Consider the following 17,722-nt stretch of genomic DNA (forward strand, 5'->3'; position numbering starts at 1 on the left):
GAGGTTCCAATTTTGGATCTTACGGGAAAACCGAAGCCCAGTGTTGGTGAGGGGCCTGTCCAAAGTCCCACTTCCATCTGGGGTCCCCGCCTCCAGCCACGTCTTTCCCGTTCCTAGGCCGGAACAGGAACAGGAACAGGAAACAGGCCGTCTCGCCTTTTACACCCCATCCCCTTTCCCCCTCGGGCAGCGACGATCACCTCCCGTCCTGATTCCGAACGCATTTCGGCCACATCTTTGTCTTCTCCAGCAGCTGCCGTTGGCAGGTAACACACCTGGCAGTGCTCAGGAAATGCTTTGGGGTGATTTATTACAAAGTAATGAGACAATTTAATTTGAATCAAGTTCTTTGCACATTATTGCTTCTATTAGGAAAAACTTGTATTGCTTATCACGTTAGCGACGAGGAGACACGCCAGGCAGGGTGTTTTCATAATTGCGGATCTGGAGACGCGGATCCCCCGTCTCTGCTGAGTGGGTGTGTGAGCTCCGTGGGGACGGAGCCTATGTCCGCACCGGTGCCCCATGAAAGAACGCTGCCTCCCCGCCCGTGGAGCAAGATGGGCTCCCAGGATCCCGGGGTAGCGTCATCTGGGAGTGAACTGTCCCCACTCCTAACTTCCTGCGTGTGACGCCATGCACAGCTCGGGCCACGGAACACCAAGATGGCATCGCACGCACGGCTTCATCTCACCGGGAACTGTGCAGCTTCCTGCTTGTGTGGGGGCGTGGGCTGGGGTGGGGGGTAGCAAGACGGCAGCACCAAGTACCTCCTGGCTAGGAAGCAGGAAGGGGGCTGCACGGACTGCCAGCGTGTGTGGACAGGGCTGAGAGGCACTAGCTCAGCAGCAAGTGACAGATGACTCGGGGAACACGGCCCCCCCGCCCCCGCCGCTTGCTTGCGACTGCCAGACCTTCCCGAGGATGAGCCCCGGCTCTGCCCCTGCCCGCCCGTGGAGCGGCCCTCTGTGCTGCCCTACAGCCAGAGCCGCCACAGCGATCTGGGCCACCTGCCCATGCCTGGCATCTCTGCCCAGCTGGGACACCTGTTGAGGCCACCGGCACCCCCCTCAGAGGAGCTGACAGGCTCTGTGTGTCGCCTCATCCTTCCTGATTGGCAGAGCCCGGAAATTTCTAGGACAGCCACTGTCATTCCTGATCCCTGGAGGTCTCTCTTTCTAATAGTGTCCCAGTTCCTGCCTGCATCAGGCTGTCACCGAAACACGTTCACTGGGGGAGTGACCGAGACGAGGCTTCTCTCTGGCTTCCGTTGCGCTGCCCTGGAGAGGGCGGGGACCCTCCCTCCACAGCCACTTCTTACGATATGTGCACCAGCCTCCCTAACAGGAGTCCCCGGGGGGGGGGGGGGGTCCCCAGGCTCCGCCGCCCCACCCCCACCGCTGCTCCAGCGGCCCCAGCCAGGACCCGCCATCTGTTTGCACGGCCCGCATGGGTGGACCTCCCCAGGGACAAACTCTGCTACCATCTGGGGAATTTTGTCTTTGAACAAAGACTGTGAGTAATTCCCCCGAGGGTCCTGTGAGTTCCTTGCCGCGGCCACTTACCCAAAGAGTCGTCCAGCTGAGAAGATCGGACTGGCCCCTGGTGTTTGCGTGCGGCGATAGGTTTGTGGATACAAACCTTGGTGAGCTGTGAGGCGGGCCCCACGTTAGGTCTCGGAGACAATCCAGCGCGGGCCGATTTGCACGTGGCTGTCTGCTCTTCGGACCCCACAGCCGGTAGAGTTTGCCTTCCAAGGTCACAAGCACGTCCGTGGGGCCCCGCAAAGCGTCAGGCCGCCGGGGCTGGGTTGCAGGGCCTCCTGGCTGAAACGTCCGTACTGCCTCCCGGCCGGCGCTCTGCACCCCTCCCCCCGCTCCCATGACCCCGAAGGGGTCAACACGCCCGGCTCCAGGCACGTCCCGGTGTCTGCGTGCGCCCGCTCCCGCTGACTCTGGGCGCGGTGCCCTCCTGCCTTGGTGCCTCATCTGACCCGGTTCTTGCTGGTGGCTTAGGACAGGTGTCGCCAGCGGCAGCCACAGACATTGGGTGTGAATTATTTCCGCGGGACGTGGTCGCTCCTGCCATGTGTGCCGGCCACGTGCTGGTCACCTCTGGGTCGCTGCAACAAGGCGCAGGCCTGGCCACGAAGGGCTACGGAAGACAGTGGACCTGTGGTGGTGGCTCGTTTCAGCCACCCTGGGTAACACTGGGGAGCAGCAGGGGCCGCCCTGGGCCGGCACCCCAGCCTCTCACTGCCTAGCTGCATCCCTCAGACCGCAGACCCGAGTGGGCAGGACCCAAGGCCCCATGTGACTGTCTTCTCTGGCCTCTCGTGATGTGCCTCAGAGCATTTATCTCATGGTTCCACCTCCTTCTGGAATGTTCTCCTCTCCCTCCTACCTCTCCAGCCTCCTGACCCATTCGCTCCTGCTCCTGCGTCAGCCCTCCTCCTCCAGGAAGTCCCCAGCCTGGTTCTCACCGCACCGTATTCCACACACTCCTGAGGCTGCCTTCCTACTTGCCGCTGCGAGAGCTCCCTGCAGCCTCTGCAACAGATGACCATGGGCTGTGGAGACAGAGATGCATTCTCCCCGTTCTGGAGGCTGCAAGTCTGAGCTCATGGTGTCGGCAGGGCTGTGACCCTCCGAGGGCTCCGGGGGAGGGTCCTTCCCCAGTTCTTCTGGCTTCCAGCGTTTGCCAGAAATCCTTGGTGCTTGTTGGTCTGCAGCCGCGTCCCCCAATCCCTGCCACTGTCTGTCCTCACCTGGCTTCTCCGACCGAGATCCCTCTGTGCCCCGAATCTCCCTCTCTTTTCCCTTATAAGGACCAGTCATTGGTTTAAGGACCCTCACTAGATGCAAGGCGGACCTCATCTTCAGATCCTTAACTAAGTACACTTGCAAAGACCCTGTTTGTCCAAGGAGTCAGGACCTGACTTCTGCAGGCCGCCATTCAACGCACCACATGTCTCCATAAGGCCCAGACTGGGCCCAGTTTGGTCTCTGCTAAGTGCCAAGCATGCAGTCCATCCCTGGCACAGAGTAGGTACTCAGTGAGTTGTGGCTGCCTCAGCTCCTGGTCCTGACTGCTCCTGACTTTCAGCCTTGCACCAAAACCCCGCCCCCGTGGAGCAGGGGAGAAATGTAGCTGTCTGACTTGATGTCCAGACCCGGATAGCTCTGGGGGAAGCCATCTGGTCTACCCCAACAGTCCCTGTGCTCAAGGTTCAGATGCCCGTTGTGATCCTTCCCATGAGAGCCAAGGCAGGCAGAGCCAGCCCGGGGCCTGGTGCTCACACATCTCAGCCATCCCCAGGCCTGGCTTCCTGCGGCTCTCCTGGTTCCTCCAGGACCAGGCACCACCTCCAAGGGAGCTTGTTTGGGGCTGACAAACCCTAAATGCCAGTGCTCCTGCCTGGCACCTGCTGCCTCTGGACCAGGGGAACAGCCTTCCCTGTAGGCCGGTGGGGGTGCTGCCAGGAGAAAGTGGACCTCCGGCCATAGTTAAAACCATGGATGCCTGGACACCTGTGGTCCCGAGAGGCAGACACCGGGAGTGTGTTCGTCCCCGCTGGTGGGCTGGGGTGCTGGGGAGCACTGTGTGGCCAGTCCTGATTGCCATCATCCTCTTGTCTCGTTCCAGGGACATTCAGTGACCTCTTGACTGTGGTGGGCAGTGGGACTGCTGGCTGAGTGAGAGCATGGAAACCTTTCATGGTCTCTACCATGTGGCTCCTAGGGGAACTTCGACACGGAGCCGTCTCCCAGTGTAGATGTGGTTCTCAGTGGCTGCCTCTCACATTGTTCAAAGCAGCCAGTGGCCTACATTCCATCTTTGTATGAACTAGTGAAGGTTGCCTGCCCCTTCCTCAAGGCGCTTTACTTCTGTCTGTGCCAAAATAACCATAATAAATATGGGGATCTTTGATGGTCATCATGTAAATGGTAGCCTTTATAGTTGCACTATGCACAGCCTGCCCAACTGTACTTGGTGGGGCTCGATGCCTGCACGCTTTGCCTTCTGTAGCTCCTGCTACAGGAAACTGGCAAAGAAGGGTACATTTTGTGTTCATTAAAGTGCCTTTCCACCCCACTCAGAAAACACGTCTGAAGACAGCACAGCTAGATTGCATTTGTGTGTGTGTGTAGTCAGCAAACCCAGGTAGAATCTCACTAAGAAGGAACATCGTGCACTTAGGGACATTCAGAGAGGAACCAGGCACTGTCATTTGCTCCCAAGGAGCCCATGGTTGATGGGTTAGTGGGTGAGAAGGATCCCCTCAGAGGCTTGGGCCTGGCTGGAAGACACCCTCAGGGAGAGAAGGTGTGACATTGACCATCGTTGGGAGGGTGTGGGGTGGCTTCGGCCCAGGGCTGAGAGCCTGTGAGTTGACCAGTTTTGGGAGGGCATGGCAGGCCCAGGGAACGCGGAGCACAAGGCAGTGAGGCACGAAGGGCCCATGTGGGGGCACTCAGGTAAAAGGCAAGGCCAACAGTAGAGCATTTCAGGGAATGAAAACAAGCCGGTGGGTGGGGGGGGGGGCTCTGCAGGAAGGCGGGCAGCGACTGGGGTCCGGGGTGGGGGCGGATCCAAAGTGGGGTGCGGGCTAATCACTGTGGCTGGGCTTCTGGTTTCACCAGGCTGTATCCCTGGGGACCGGGTGGCCCCCAGGTCAGCAGCAGGGGACCCATGTAGGCACCAAGGCAGTGTCCCCATGCGGGCAGCTCCCAGGGCATTTGATGTGCATCTGGGGAGTGGGGCTGGTGGTGTACGGCCAGGAGGAGGCCGCGTGGCCCCTGGTTTCTGGGGCTGCGGCCGCAGGTGCTGCGGGTGGCCGTGTCTGTCGGCCTGAGACCACTCTTAGATCATAAACCAGATTCAGGAGCCTCCTGACAGTTTCTCGTCTCAGGCAGGTTCCTCCCGGAGGCCAGGGGGTGGGAATGCCCAGTCTGACTTGCGGGGTAGAGGGAGAGCTGCGCGCTGGTGTCGTTCGGATGAAACTAGACGTGAGCTCCTGTTTCAAGGGAGCGATGCTCGCGTTCGGAGCTCCCGCTGCTTTCCACGGTTTGCTACAAAGGCCGTTCTCTTCTGACCGCCTGGGACTTCCCTCCTGCTTGTGCCTCGGGCTGCCCGGGCCCAGCCCGCCACATGCGGGAGGCGCCCCACTGTGCTGAGCTGCTCCTGCCCTCTGGGTGCGACCCAGCACCCCGGGATTGTCCGGGTGGGAGGCGTGTGCATGGACACCCTTCACGGCCGGTAGTGTTCCTCCGCCGCCTCCCTTGACACACCCAGGCTTGACGCCCACCTCGTGTTCACCCCTGTCCTGCAGCAGCCCACAGTCGCAGTGGGTACACCCTGTGCTGGGCCCTGTGGGTGTCCAGGGTCGTGCCGTCCAGGACCCACATCTCCCGGGGAATGGGCACAAGAGGGCCGTTTCCCCGTTACGGGGTCTTGTCCTGGTGGTTCCCCAAAGTGCCTCCCAGGTACATACCACTGTCTCCACTTAACTGGCCGGGGTCACTGTGGGCTCGGGAGCCCAGGGGGGTCCCAGGAAGGAGAAGAAGAGGGAGAGGTTGGCACGAGCAAACCCTCTCCGAGTAGGGTCGCCGTCACTAACCCGTGCTGCGCGCCTGGGCTGCGGGGGGTTCTGTCGCTAACTCCCCTCAGTCTGCAGGGCGTGGTTTGCCCCTCAGCCCGTTGTGCAGAGCAGGACACTGAGGGTGTGAAGGTCAGAGTGACCTTGGGTCCGAGCACAGTTGGGATCTGAGCTGAGTTCTGTGTGAGCCTTGCACTGCCCCGGCAAGTTCCCCTTTGTCGGGGCACAGCCGGCACGAAACGTACGGTTGCCTGCGAGCCACACGAAGCCCGAGGCAGCATTTGGTCCCGCCGAGAGTTGACCCATAGTAGGGCCGCCGCCTGGAATACAAGATAAGGGGTGGGGACGGGGGCTGCTTATGCGCCCATGGGAGATGGGGCCCAGGACCGCAGGGCAGGCATCCACTTCGGGGGCTGCTTGCCTGTGGCTACTCCTGCGAGGGCGGTGCAGGGTGAAAGTGAGGCACAGCGGCCGGGGCCCCAGGGAGCCACAAGGCCAGGGCCCTCCCCCTTGAGGAGTCCAGCTGGAAGCGAGGCACGTTGGCAGGTGGTCCAGGTCTGCGTCCTGGCTGGGTGAGGCTGTGGAGACAGGAAGGTGGTCGGCTGGGCAGAGGGTCTGCTCACCACAGAGCCTCCACCTGCCTCCAGTTCCTCCTGCCTTGTGGTCCCCCAGATCCTGGCTAAGCACCAGCCTGCTGCCATTTCTGTGGGCCACTGACGGCTCCCCGGGGCTCCCCCGGCCCACCGCACTGCCCTGGGAATCGCCCCATCTGACCTCACAGTACCCCGGGAGGCGCGTGGCTTCTTGATGCCTTGTAATGCGAGGGCGAGTCTTAGAGGTTTAGGGACCCCCGTCACCACTGGCCAGGCCAGCCGTGGGACCCTGCCCAGAGGCTCCCAGGGCCCTTGACTCCTGACCCTGCTTGAGTCCCCTTTCTGACGGGCTTCAGCGGGCTGAGCCAGGGGCTCATGGTCACGGCCCGGCTCCCAGAGCCAGGGCTCCCTGTGCCCAGGGTAGCAGGCAGAGCAAGAGCACCGGGACAAAGCCCCTCCTCGAGTACTAGACCACCCTAAACCCGTCATCCCAGACTGTGCGGGCTGTGGGCTGTGAAAGTAGTGTCTGCACTCGGCCTGCCCTTAGCTGGAAGTCAGGGTCACCCCAACAAGTTCCGTTGCACGCTTGTCTGCCGCAAGGCCAGGAGCTCAGAGCAGGTCAGGCCACGTGTGCATTCTCCGGCCGTGTCCCCCAAGCTCTCTGAGGCTCCCCTGCCTCATCTGGGCCCTGAAGAGCTCTTGGCAGCCCATCGCTCTGTCCAAGCACCCCTGTCCCTTGTCTTCCTGGGGCCCAATCTGGGTCGGCTAAGCTGCTCCCGGGGGGCTGCACGCTACGGCCCCATGCTCCCTGCGGGCTGTGAGTCTGGTGCTGGGCAAAGCTGACCTTCAGTTGTCTGTCACTTCCAGCCTGTCTGCCCGTTGCTCCCACTGTTTGCCAGCTGCGTCCCCTGGCCTGCCCCCCCTGAGGACCGGGACTGCTGAATTCCTCAGGACCTGTGGCCCGCAGCCTCCCATGCATGACCAGCCCCTTAGGACCCTGGAGAAAGCCTCTCCTCCATCCCTCCCGCCCCTCCTCCTTCCCTGCGCAGTGGCCTGGCCTTCCAGCTGCCGACTTACTTCCGGGGCAGCAGAGAGTCCTGGGGGCGGGGGGAGGGGATGCCGCCCCTGGGAGGTGGGGGGAGGTGGGGAGGGCCACCGTCTAGCCCCGGCCCCGCGGCCTGCCAGGAAGTCCACTTCCGTCCCGCGCCCCCGGGTGCCTCTGGGGGTGGACAGTCATGTGGCAAAGCGCCCTTACTGTGCGTGATGGGAGGCTTTGGCAGCTGAAGCAAAGTTGGAGCTTTCGCGTTTCTTTCCTTTAAAAAAAAAAATGCTGTGCCAAGAGGCAGGCGGTGTGGCTTTAGGTGGTCTCTCAAGGAGGGTCACCCCTGAGCCCCCTTCTCCCTGTCCCCACGGCTCGTCGTCCCCTGCGGGAGGCCATGCCGTTGGTGGCTTGGGTGTCGCCGGAGTGACCTGCCTCCTCCTGCTGGGAGCCCCCGCCCCCCGGCAGCGCCCCGGCCGCCCCCTCCGCCAGCCTGCGGCTCCTCTGTGCGGGATGGCGCCGAGCAGCAGCCGTGGCGTTGTGGGCCCCGCGGTGATGGTGGGGACACCACATTCATTCGCACCGAGAGGGAGGGGTCGCTGCGTCTCGGCTCCGGCTCGCGCGGAGAGCAAATAGAATCTGATTTTTGAAAACCCCTTCAGGAAGAAGAAGAAGAAGAAAAACCTGCTGCCTCATTTCTCCTCTGGCCGCTTTCAGTGGGTCCCCCTGGAAGACGCGTCGGCCCGGGCGCCCTGGCGGCCCTGCCCCCCGGGGGCTCCGGGCCACTTACTTTCTTTGCCTTTGGGTGCCCAGAGCCAGCCCGTGCGGCCACGGCTCGGCGGCCTCCCCACCACGCCTGACTCCTTCCTCCCGCTCGCTCGCTCGGCTCCGGCGCTGCCTGCCCCCCCCCCCCCCAGCCCCATTGTGCCGAGCCCGCCTATCCCGTTCGCCGGCCCCCCCAGCTGCCTCCGCGCCTCCTGCTCCCTGTGCTGCTTAGTTTCCTCCATGCTGCCTGGATCCGGCGAGCCGGGTGATTAACGGCCAGGATGATGAACGTCCCCGGCGGAGCACCGGCCACGGTGATGGTGACGGGCTACAGTAATGGTCGCTATCCCCGGAATTCTCCCTACAGTGACTGCGTTATTGAGGAGAAGACCGTGGTCCTGCAGAAGAAGGACAATGAGGGTTTCGGATTCGTGCTCCGAGGGGCGAAAGGTAAGAGCCGCTGCTGCCGGCCTGGGAGCACCCCCTGTTGTGCGAGTGTGAGTGTGTGTGTGTGTGTGTGTGTGTGTGTGTGTGCACGCAGGATGAAAACGCTCCCCGGCTCAGAAGGAAGCCTTCTTCCTGGGGGCACTTGGTTGCTAGACAACCATGTTCTTTAACATATTTCGCCTTACTCAGAAAACATCGGGGCTTCCTTGAGGAATATTTTCAATTTTCTGTACACAGTGTTGCTCCAAGCGAGCTCAAGCTCTCGCTCTCTCTCCCTCCCCCCACCTTAAAAAAAAAAATATCGTGGGTTTAATGTATCTTTTGTGGTTTAGTTCAGTGCAACTGTAGCTAGATTTGGAGCTCCTGGTCTCAGGTGTCCACAATGACCCGGTGCTGAGTTGCGGCTGTCTCGAAACTGCCCCATTCTGGGAGTGGGCTTCGGCTCCAAGTGCGGCAAGCGCCTGTGTGCCCGCCTCTAAGGTGACTTTGCAAAGGAAATGTGGCAAGATGGTCCCCTCTGCCGTGGACTGAGCCGGCAGCGTACACGTCATGTGGCCTGGGGTGGGGGGCTCCGGGAACGCATTCTACGGCCGGGCACCCCCCAACCCGCCCTTCACTTGGGGGCTTCCCTTTCAAAAGAAAACAAAATGGCATCAGCTCCCCGTGAGAGGAGACATCTGTCCCCCGCGTGTGTGGGTAAGCCATGTGTAAGTTCCATGTCAGAGGCTCTGTGCTGTGCGGGGTCCTGCACCTGAGCTAGGAAGGGCCTCCTGCCCTGGGTGGGAGCCCCACCTGCCCGAAACTCGGGCTGGCCGGGAGCCATCTGCCCAGAGAGAAAGGAAGGAAGAATCTGTCCCCATGTGTGTGTGTGTGTGTGTCCATGTCCGTGACCGTCTGAGTGATGTTCTAGCCCCTCCCCCTGCTGGGGTCATATTCCTTTTCCCACCCACGCACCCCCGGCCGCTCCGAACTACCCAGGGCAGTCCATCTCTTGCTCTGGACTTTTGCTCAGCAGCTGTGTGGGGCCCACAAGCCACGGCTCTCTTGGCCGAGGAGCGGGGGCCCAGCCTTCCCGTGGGTGCTGGCCGCAGAGTGGTCGCCGGGAGCCGGGCTCCCTGTAGACAGAATTCATAAGCAGGTTCCCAATCCGCAGCCACCCACTGGGTCAGCGCTGTGATCTGTCCATGCTCCGAGTTGAATTCCCTTGGTTGCGAGTCTCCGTAGCTGGGAATTTGGCAAGTGGTTCCGTGTGGTGCTTCCGGAGCTCTGTGTGGTTATGGGGGGACTCGTCCATTTTTAGAACTGAAAATGTTTAGTCACTGATGCTTTTAAAGAAAATGACAGGCGTGTACGTATAGACACGCACAGCACATTACTCGTGGTTTCGAAAAGGCCAAGAGACATGGTAGCACCAAGCTCCACTTGGCTTCGTGGCTCGAGTTGGTGCTGGCCATGACCGTGAGTGGCAAGCCCTTCCCAGGGGAGAGCGGGCCCGAGCACCCACTTCCAACGGGAGACACACACGCCCCCTTTCTCTCAGGGGCCCGTGAGGGGCCGGGGCTCCCCACCCGGAGACGTCACCCAGGCTTGAACTGAAGTATCCTTTGTCTTCCCAGCCGATACGCCCATCGAAGAATTCACGCCAACGCCGGCATTCCCAGCCCTGCAGTACCTGGAGTCCGTGGATGAAGGAGGGGTGGCATGGCAAGCCGGACTGAGGACCGGGGACTTCCTGATTGAGGTAGGGACACCGGTGTTTGTATCTTTCCGCGTGGGGAGAGCGCCGCCTCTCTTAGGGTTAGCGTCCGTGGTCTTGGCTCGTGGCCATGGAGCCAGATCTAGGGGGCCTCACGGAGGCTGCCATGGACCCACATTCATGGGTTGCTTCCTGGTCCATCCATTGGGGATGCCATTTCCAGTGGACTTGTGCGTTTGGACTGTCTGAAGGCCTTGGCTGTAACTCTTGGGAGGTGGAGATGTTCATGGACGTGGCTGTCGGTCTTGAAGTAGAAGACAGAAGGAAGAGACACAGGATCGCCACAATGTTGCGTGGGGTTCGGTAGCTATAGGAATAGACACTGCTTGGGGCCATTGTCCTTCTCGTGCCTTAAGGGCCGGACGGAGAGTGCTGTGCTGTGGCTCTTGTTTGCTTGAGGTCTGTAACCTTGGTGGCTGAGAGACCGTTGATTTGCAAGTTGCAGTGAGTGGCCTGGCAGACGCTGGCCTTCAAGGACCAAGTTGCCACGCGCGAGAGGGCACACAAAGGAAGTCAGAGGTCCAGATGCTTTGAAAACCAGCTTTCGCTTGAGGTGAAGGGAGCATGCTCTTCCTTGAAGGAACCCCGTGAGACACAAGTGCCCGTGTTTCTTGAGCTTGGCTGGGGTCAGCAATGTGGTGTGTGCAGGCGTCCGAGCTCCCAGCGCGCCCGAGCTCCCAGCGCGCCCGAGCTCCCAGCACGTCCGAGCTCCCAGCGCGCCCGAGCTCCCAGCGCGCCCGAGCTCCCAGCACGTCCGAGCTCCCTGCCTTTTGCGGGTTGAGGTGCTACTTTCAATCTTGTTGTGCAAAGGAACGTGTTACTCTTTGGAAACATTAAGAGTGAAAGAGCACGTTGTACCCTGGAAAAATTATTTGTAAAGGGTTTGGCTCGCTCCCGGGCCCTCCTGGGGAGTTCACGTTTCTTGGGAAAGCATCCCTCGACGCTAACCCTGCGCCGTGTCTCATCTGCTCTGGAAATGCACATACGGGTGGAAGGGAGTGGGGACAGGGAGGCCCCGCCACTGGGCCAGCCGGACACTTGCTCATTCTGAAGACCCAGACCCTGGCGAGCCGGGCGCTGGAGGCCGGTCTCCTCATTCTGCCTGAGCTTCAGGGGCGCTGCTGAGCCCAGGTTGGCTCATGATTTCCTTAGGGCCTCTCCAGCCTGGTGGACCGAAGGAAACCCAGGAGATACGCTGGAGGGGGAGCGAGCCACGGAAAATGGAGAAGGTGCTTTACCTTCTTCCAGGTATCTTGTGTTGGCCTCGCTTTTATTTTCTGAAAGCTACATTTAAATTCTTCCTGACCCATCAGAGCCTGGTTCGGCTGACGCCTTGGGTACGTTACCCAGAACGGTGGAGACCGGAACCTGCAGTGCTCTTGTGGGTTAACTCGATTTGTAACCTCACGAAAATGCAGAGACTGGTTGAATCATCTTCTGTAGGATGGAGTTGTGATGTAAGTCTCCTCACCGTGCGCGCGCGCGCGCGCGTGTGTGTGTGTGTGTGTGTGTGTGTGTGTGACAGAGAGACAGACCCAGGGACAGAGGCTGTCACTAGGTTGACACAGGCAAGACTGGTTCTTGGTTTTAAATAATAACCGAAGGCTGCACGTGCAAGCGTGTGGCCCGCCGTTGGGCTCACTGGAGGGCTCCCTGGATGAACCAGTCAGTAAGGGAAAGGAGGGAGTGCCTCGGGGCGCGCGCTGGGCCCACCCCTTTCGCAGGGAAGCCGAGCTGCTCGGGGTTGGTGGACGCGCCCGCAGCGCACGCCCGGCCTGGGTGGAGGAGGCCGGCCACCCTCTCCGATGGACGCCTCCGTGGAAGTTGGGGCAGGAAGGGTGCCTGCGCTTCTGCTGCCAAAGCCCCTCCTTGGACATTGCTTTTAACCTCTGATGTGCAAATGTATCTGCCATTTGGGGACAGGTTTTCGTCCGAGGTAACCTCCGATTTCCGGGCTTCTAGGAATGGTGGGCCCTGAGATGCAGTAATGCCGTGTGGGCATGACTGTGTCCCAAAGACCCACAGGAGGGCTGAGCCCTTCACAGCCACCCCGGGCTGCTTACTAGGGCCCATATGCAAACGGGGGGCCAGGGGGTTGGACCCTTGGAAGCCTGCCCCACCCAGTGCATTTCCAAGGCGACTCAGGGGACTCAGAAAGTCTCCCTTAGGTGCTTGATGAGACTGCGTGGATGCCTTCTCCTTGCTGCCAGACTTCACCCCTGGAGAAGCGAAATCCCTCACAGCCTTAGAGATGCGTCGTTTCCCAGCAGACGTTTTCCACATTTTCCGTTGAAAAGTTTCAACCTTGGGAGGGGGGTTCTCCATGCACGCGTGGGTCTCGGGCGAATCTGCATTTTGGCCAGAAGCCATCCCTGGAGTTGACGGGGTTTCCGAGCCTTGGTGAAGCGCGGGGTCCCGTGGGCAGAGGTCACCAGGGCAGGCACATTGTCGTCGTCGCCCCGTATCCCTCCGTGCCGGCTCCGTCTCTCGCTGCTCTTGGAAGGGAGCTCCAAACATGCCAGTTGTTTCCATTCCCTTTAAAAACACATGCTGCAGCTTGAATGTGGAGACCAGGGGCAACTCTTGATGGGGATGTTCCCTCTTCAGAGTCCTGAACTCCCCTCTCTCTTCTCGGACTTGGTCATCTTGCTGGCATCACTGTCGCCTGTCGTGAAGGGTCTCCTGTCATGTGTGCTTTTCTTGGGTGCTTACCCTCCGACTCTATGTCCCTCCTGCCTTAGCACTGGGGAGGACTTTGCTCCTTTGTCTTTGGGACTCTTTGCTGATCACACCCTGCTTCTGCCGCAACGCAAAAGTTTCGAGTAGAGTCCCTTGTAAAAGGTTCTCATGAAACCAGGAATTACAGTGAGATCAATGGGTCCTAGTGTGCCAGTAACTTGCCATTAAAACTCATTTTAGAAGCGGAGAAGGAGGAGTGGGCACTTGAACTTGGGGGCCCCGTAGGCCATGTGTATTTACTACTTTCAGATCAGCCTGATTTGCTGAAATCCTCTGGATGGTTGGGGCTGCTGGGGCTTTCCCAGAGAGTGTTAGGAGGCAGGGGTGAGGGCAGGGAAGTAGGGGCAGAGTCCTTCCAGGGAGAGCGATGCTTAAAGAGAAGTGGGTCCCAGTGGCAGTGACAGGCCAAGGGGAGAAGTGAGCAGGGGAGTCGGAGCAAGGTTTCCTTTCCCTGTACATCACGTGTAAGCACGGGGACTCCACCAGCCAGGAATGCTAAAGGCCCGCATCCCTTTTGGTTACAGCAGGAAACCCAGTTCGAACTGAGCTTAATAATGATAGAAGCTTGTCAGAGAATTGAAAGCATAGAGTTTAGGGGGAGAATCAGCCAGATTGTTGAAGCCGTCCTCTGCTTCTTCCTGGAGATCTTCTTGGTTAGGTCTCCCCACCCCCATGAGATGGGGCAGGAGAGGCCCCTCGCGAGCAGGCATGAGGAGGAGCTGGATGGCTCATAGATGACAGGTCTGCATCCAGTAATCAAGGAGACATGGAGGTTTGGGGATGTCTCTTTGGTGACCTGCAGGTCGGGCTCACCAAGTGACGCGTGGCTGGGCATCAGAGCCACCTGTCCTATTTACAGAGACTCGGTGACCAGCCCACACCTTCGGAGTCAGAGTCTCAAGGCAGGAACTTGGGTGTCACGTCTTTAGGGCACTTGGGTGATGCCGCCCAGGGTTCTCGTATCAGGCAAGGTGATGGCCAGCTGGCCTGATCGTGTGGGCTTCCTGAACCTCTTCACTGGCGTTCTGGCTGAAGGACAGAAGCAGGTCCTGCCCTCGTTTGCTTGTCGCGACACGGGGCTGTCTTCCCTCCCCAAGCTCCCCCTCCGGAAACCCAAGTTTTCCTGCTTGCATCACTTTCTTAAACAAAAACATCCTCTATCTCCAGAATGACCCCTGATTCAACTAAACAGTAAACCTCAAAAGGGCAAACTACATTCGCGACAGACACAACCAAGGCCCATGTCCTCTTGATAATGACTGAGGGTCTATCTGCCCAGGCACCCCACAGTCCCACCTGACCCTCTGCATAAGCCCAGAAAGTGGTATCTGTTGCCCTCCCCGTGGTACCGACGAGGAAACCAGGCACAGGGCGGTGAAATCGACTTGCCCGGCATCGTGGACCGGAGACACTGGCGTTCCGACCGGGGCCGCCTGACGCCATGATGCCAGAGCCCAGAGAGTCCCGAGTGTCGCTTTGATGTGGTCGATGTCTAAATGGGCAGAGGGGAAGGAGAAAACAGATGATGAGCTGCCAGTTCTTATTTTCAAATTAGCAAATGCTTTTTTTTCTTAATTACTCTACCCATCACCGGTGACAGTGCTCATATGTCGTTACGTGAAAGAATAAATCGCCATCAACTTTTTAGAAACCGCTGTGACAGTATGTCGTAAGAGCTGTAAAGCCACATCAGGGGTTTTTACCTCTAGGAATCCATTCTGAGGGAACGATCTGAAAACAGGCAGAGTGGAGACCACAGTGTGACAGAGGGAATCCGGGGATGGGACCACAGGGAAATGGTGAAGGGACCTCGGGTGTCTGTCACGGATTCCCGAGAAAGCATTTCACAGTGAGGCTTGCAAGGAGTTCTCGATACTAATGAGAACTGATCACCTTCTATCAGGTGAAAATGATCTGCACAATACCATCTAAATCATACCACCTCTCCCCAAAATAGGCCTCGGGGTGGGGGTGGGGGCATAGGAAAGGAACCGTTAACCTCTGGGCGATGGGATCGTGTGTGATCATCATCTCTTTGATCAGACCTTTGTCTGTTTCTCAGATTTTCCAGAGTGACAGCATTCGCTTTTCTGACAGGTATTAATTTCATAAATAGAAAGTGATTCCCTCGGAGAAGCTGTCATACGCAGCTGAGTGGTGTCTCAGCCTCCGTGGCCAAGGTGTTGCTGTTTGCTTTCGGGACGAGAACACTTTCCTGGGTGTTAATTATTTTCCTGGGGCCATTGCTCACCAACCTGATACCGTGCCGGAGGCCCCTATGGTTTTTGTGATTGTTTTCTTAGCCCTGAAGTGGCCAATCTCGTTTTTGTGTTAATTCCCTAAATAGGAATTAAGGCAGGCGGCAATATCTTTCATCCTTGAAAAGCGATGCTTGAGTTTGCTAATTACTTTTCCTCGTATTAAATGCTTGCACTAGTGATGGCCTACAACTGTTTTATAATCTCAGTTTGCACTGAAGTGAGGCCGCTAAGAGGGGTGCCCCAGTGTTTTCCTGAGAGACCGTCTGAGTATCTTATAAAATGTTACTCCGGAAACATTCTCTTGAGAACGGGACTTGAGAAACGCAACATGGGTTCTAGCACGCGCTTGCCTGAACTATTACTTGTAACCAGGCTGGAGCTACAAACAGGTGTGAAAGCCTCGTGGTAATCTGCCAGCCTCCCCCAGCTTCGAGATTAATTTGTGCAAAGGAGGGGAGACAGAGTTCAGGTTACAGCCGAGCTGTCACTTGCTCTGCATGTTATTGGTCAGCACGGGCTTCCTGGGTCTCAGGGTCCCCATCCACAAGATGGGTGGTTGTGAGGATTCAGTCACCAAGACGATTTTTGGGCTCGTGGGCTGCTGTGAGTGTTGGTCTTGTTGGTTAAGAGCAAGCCGAGGGCCAGCCGTGCTGGGCACAGGGTGGACATTCTCATCAGCATTTACCGTCGAGGATCATCATATCCTTGGTCGCCGTTCATGATGCCTGACTGAGCAGAGGGAAGCAGTGACGGGGAGTTGAGCAAGTAATAAGAGCAAGTCGTCTTAAGTTACAGTCACGGCAGGCGCATCATTACCAGGACCGTCTCAAGCATGGAGCCGTTACAGAGCACGTCTGCCTTGGGCCAGGCACATAGAGTCATCACGTGCCAAGTACATTCCAGCCAAGAGTGCCTTGGCCGGAGCGTCTCTGTGCCTCTGTGGACAACAGAGCAGCTGGTGCAGGGGCCTGCCCCGCCCCACCCCCGAGCCCCAAGTACCCCTGGCAAGCACACCTCCAGACTTGGCTTGGAACCTCTGCTCCCAGGGCGCTCCCTCACTGCCTTGCTCAGTTCTGTTCTGGCATGAGTCTGGCTTTTGGGCAATCTTGGAATTTCTCCCCACGCTTCCCATTCTGCCCTCCAGCCACAAATCCCAGGGCTGAGGCCAGAGCCCTGCTGTGGTTCCCGCGATGCCGGCCTCCCTTCCATCCACTTGTTCAGTCACAAGACCCAGCTCAGGTTTCTCTGCCTTGCCTTTTGGGATAGCCTGGTGCCTGCATGGCCAAGCTGGGAACTCTACCCTCCCCATCCCCCAAATTCTTAACATCTTGTTTACATACTTTTAAATGAGTTTTTAGTGCAGTAAGTAAGTTAAGACCCAATGCCGGCTGATATTAGCAGGAAGCGAGGGCGGCCCATGAATTCCCGACTTTCAGTCATTGATGCTTCAGTTGTGAAGGTCTGTTGGTTTCACATGCAAGATAAGCAGCACCCAGTGGCCATCTGGGGTCTCTCCAAGTGTGGAGGACTTCTGAAGCTCTGTGGCTTCTTACTGTACACGTTTTGAAAAAGGCCAGGGGCTTGCCAACCAGCCTCCTACTCTAGCACCCCTGCTCCTGGGCTGCCGGCAGCTGGTTTAATGCAGGGGGTAAGTGTGGCCATCTTGACCTACCTCTCCATCCCCCTGCCCAGCCTTGCTGGGCTCTAAGCTTCCAGTCCACTTCTCAGTGATGATTGCAAAACATTCTTTAGTAGCAAATAAAAGTCAGCACAGAGGAGTGCAGATGTGTTTGTTTCTTGCCTTCCGACAATGCCAGCACCCATGGCAAACGATTGTGCCCTTCCAAGGCTCATAGCCTTGGGATCTTTGCTATGTGGATCTCTTAGCACTGGGGTCTTTGCTCTCCAGGGCTCTAAAGAGGCCCCACTCTGGGCAGAGCATAGGATCCTGGACCCCTTTCCAGCACATAGCTAACCATAGCCCCTTCTGCGCCTAGAGAATCATTCACTTTGTGCTCCATATTGACTGGAAACAGGTGGTCCAGGCTGAGGAGGAGCCCAAAATCCTGCTGAGAAGGTAGATGCGGGCATCTTAGCTATTGCAAATCTGAAGTCTTGGCTCATTCATTTTGGGGTTCTAATTTGAAGCATCAGTGATTTCAATTTCAGGCTAAAAAAAGATTCAGAATCACTTCAGGGGACCGTGGCTGCTGTGCTCAAGGCTCCGTAGGCCTGGCAGATGGCAGTGCACTGGGTTGGATAGAGACAAAAAGGAGCCACGGTCAAGGGCACTGGCTGTGCAGTGTGACCTGGGTTTGAATCCAGCCTGTCACTGGACTATTTGAATGTGAACTTGGGCCCATCGCTCATCCTTTGGCCTCAGTTTCTTAAACTGTAAATAAAAATGTGTTTGAAGCACATAGCATGGTTCCTGGCAGAATGAGATCTCGGCAGTCGTTAGCAGTCGTACAAGTCATTTCTGCAACTTCATTCAGGCACCGGGCTAGTATGTGCTGTGGGGAA

The 17,722-nt window shown here is 58.3% G+C and overlaps 1 protein-coding gene across 9 annotated transcripts in view; it reads left to right on the top strand.

The window, feature by feature from the left end:
- SHANK2 (SH3 and multiple ankyrin repeat domains 2) overlaps positions 1–17,722 on the top strand; it is a 453,945-nt gene that overhangs the window by 301,791 nt on the left and 134,432 nt on the right. For all 9 annotated transcript variants that reach the window (XM_059399020.1, XM_059399024.1, XM_059399027.1 and 6 more), the window contains 2 exons: positions 8,364–8,446; positions 10,060–10,184. In XM_059399020.1, coding sequence (XP_059255003.1) covers positions 8,364–8,446; positions 10,060–10,184 — 208 coding nt within the window. The remainder of the gene's footprint in view (positions 1–8,363; positions 8,447–10,059; positions 10,185–17,722) is intronic.

Source organism: Mustela nigripes, chromosome 1, assembly GCF_022355385.1.
Source record: "Mustela nigripes isolate SB6536 chromosome 1, MUSNIG.SB6536, whole genome shotgun sequence".
Taxonomy (NCBI): Eukaryota; Metazoa; Chordata; class Mammalia; order Carnivora; family Mustelidae; genus Mustela; species Mustela nigripes.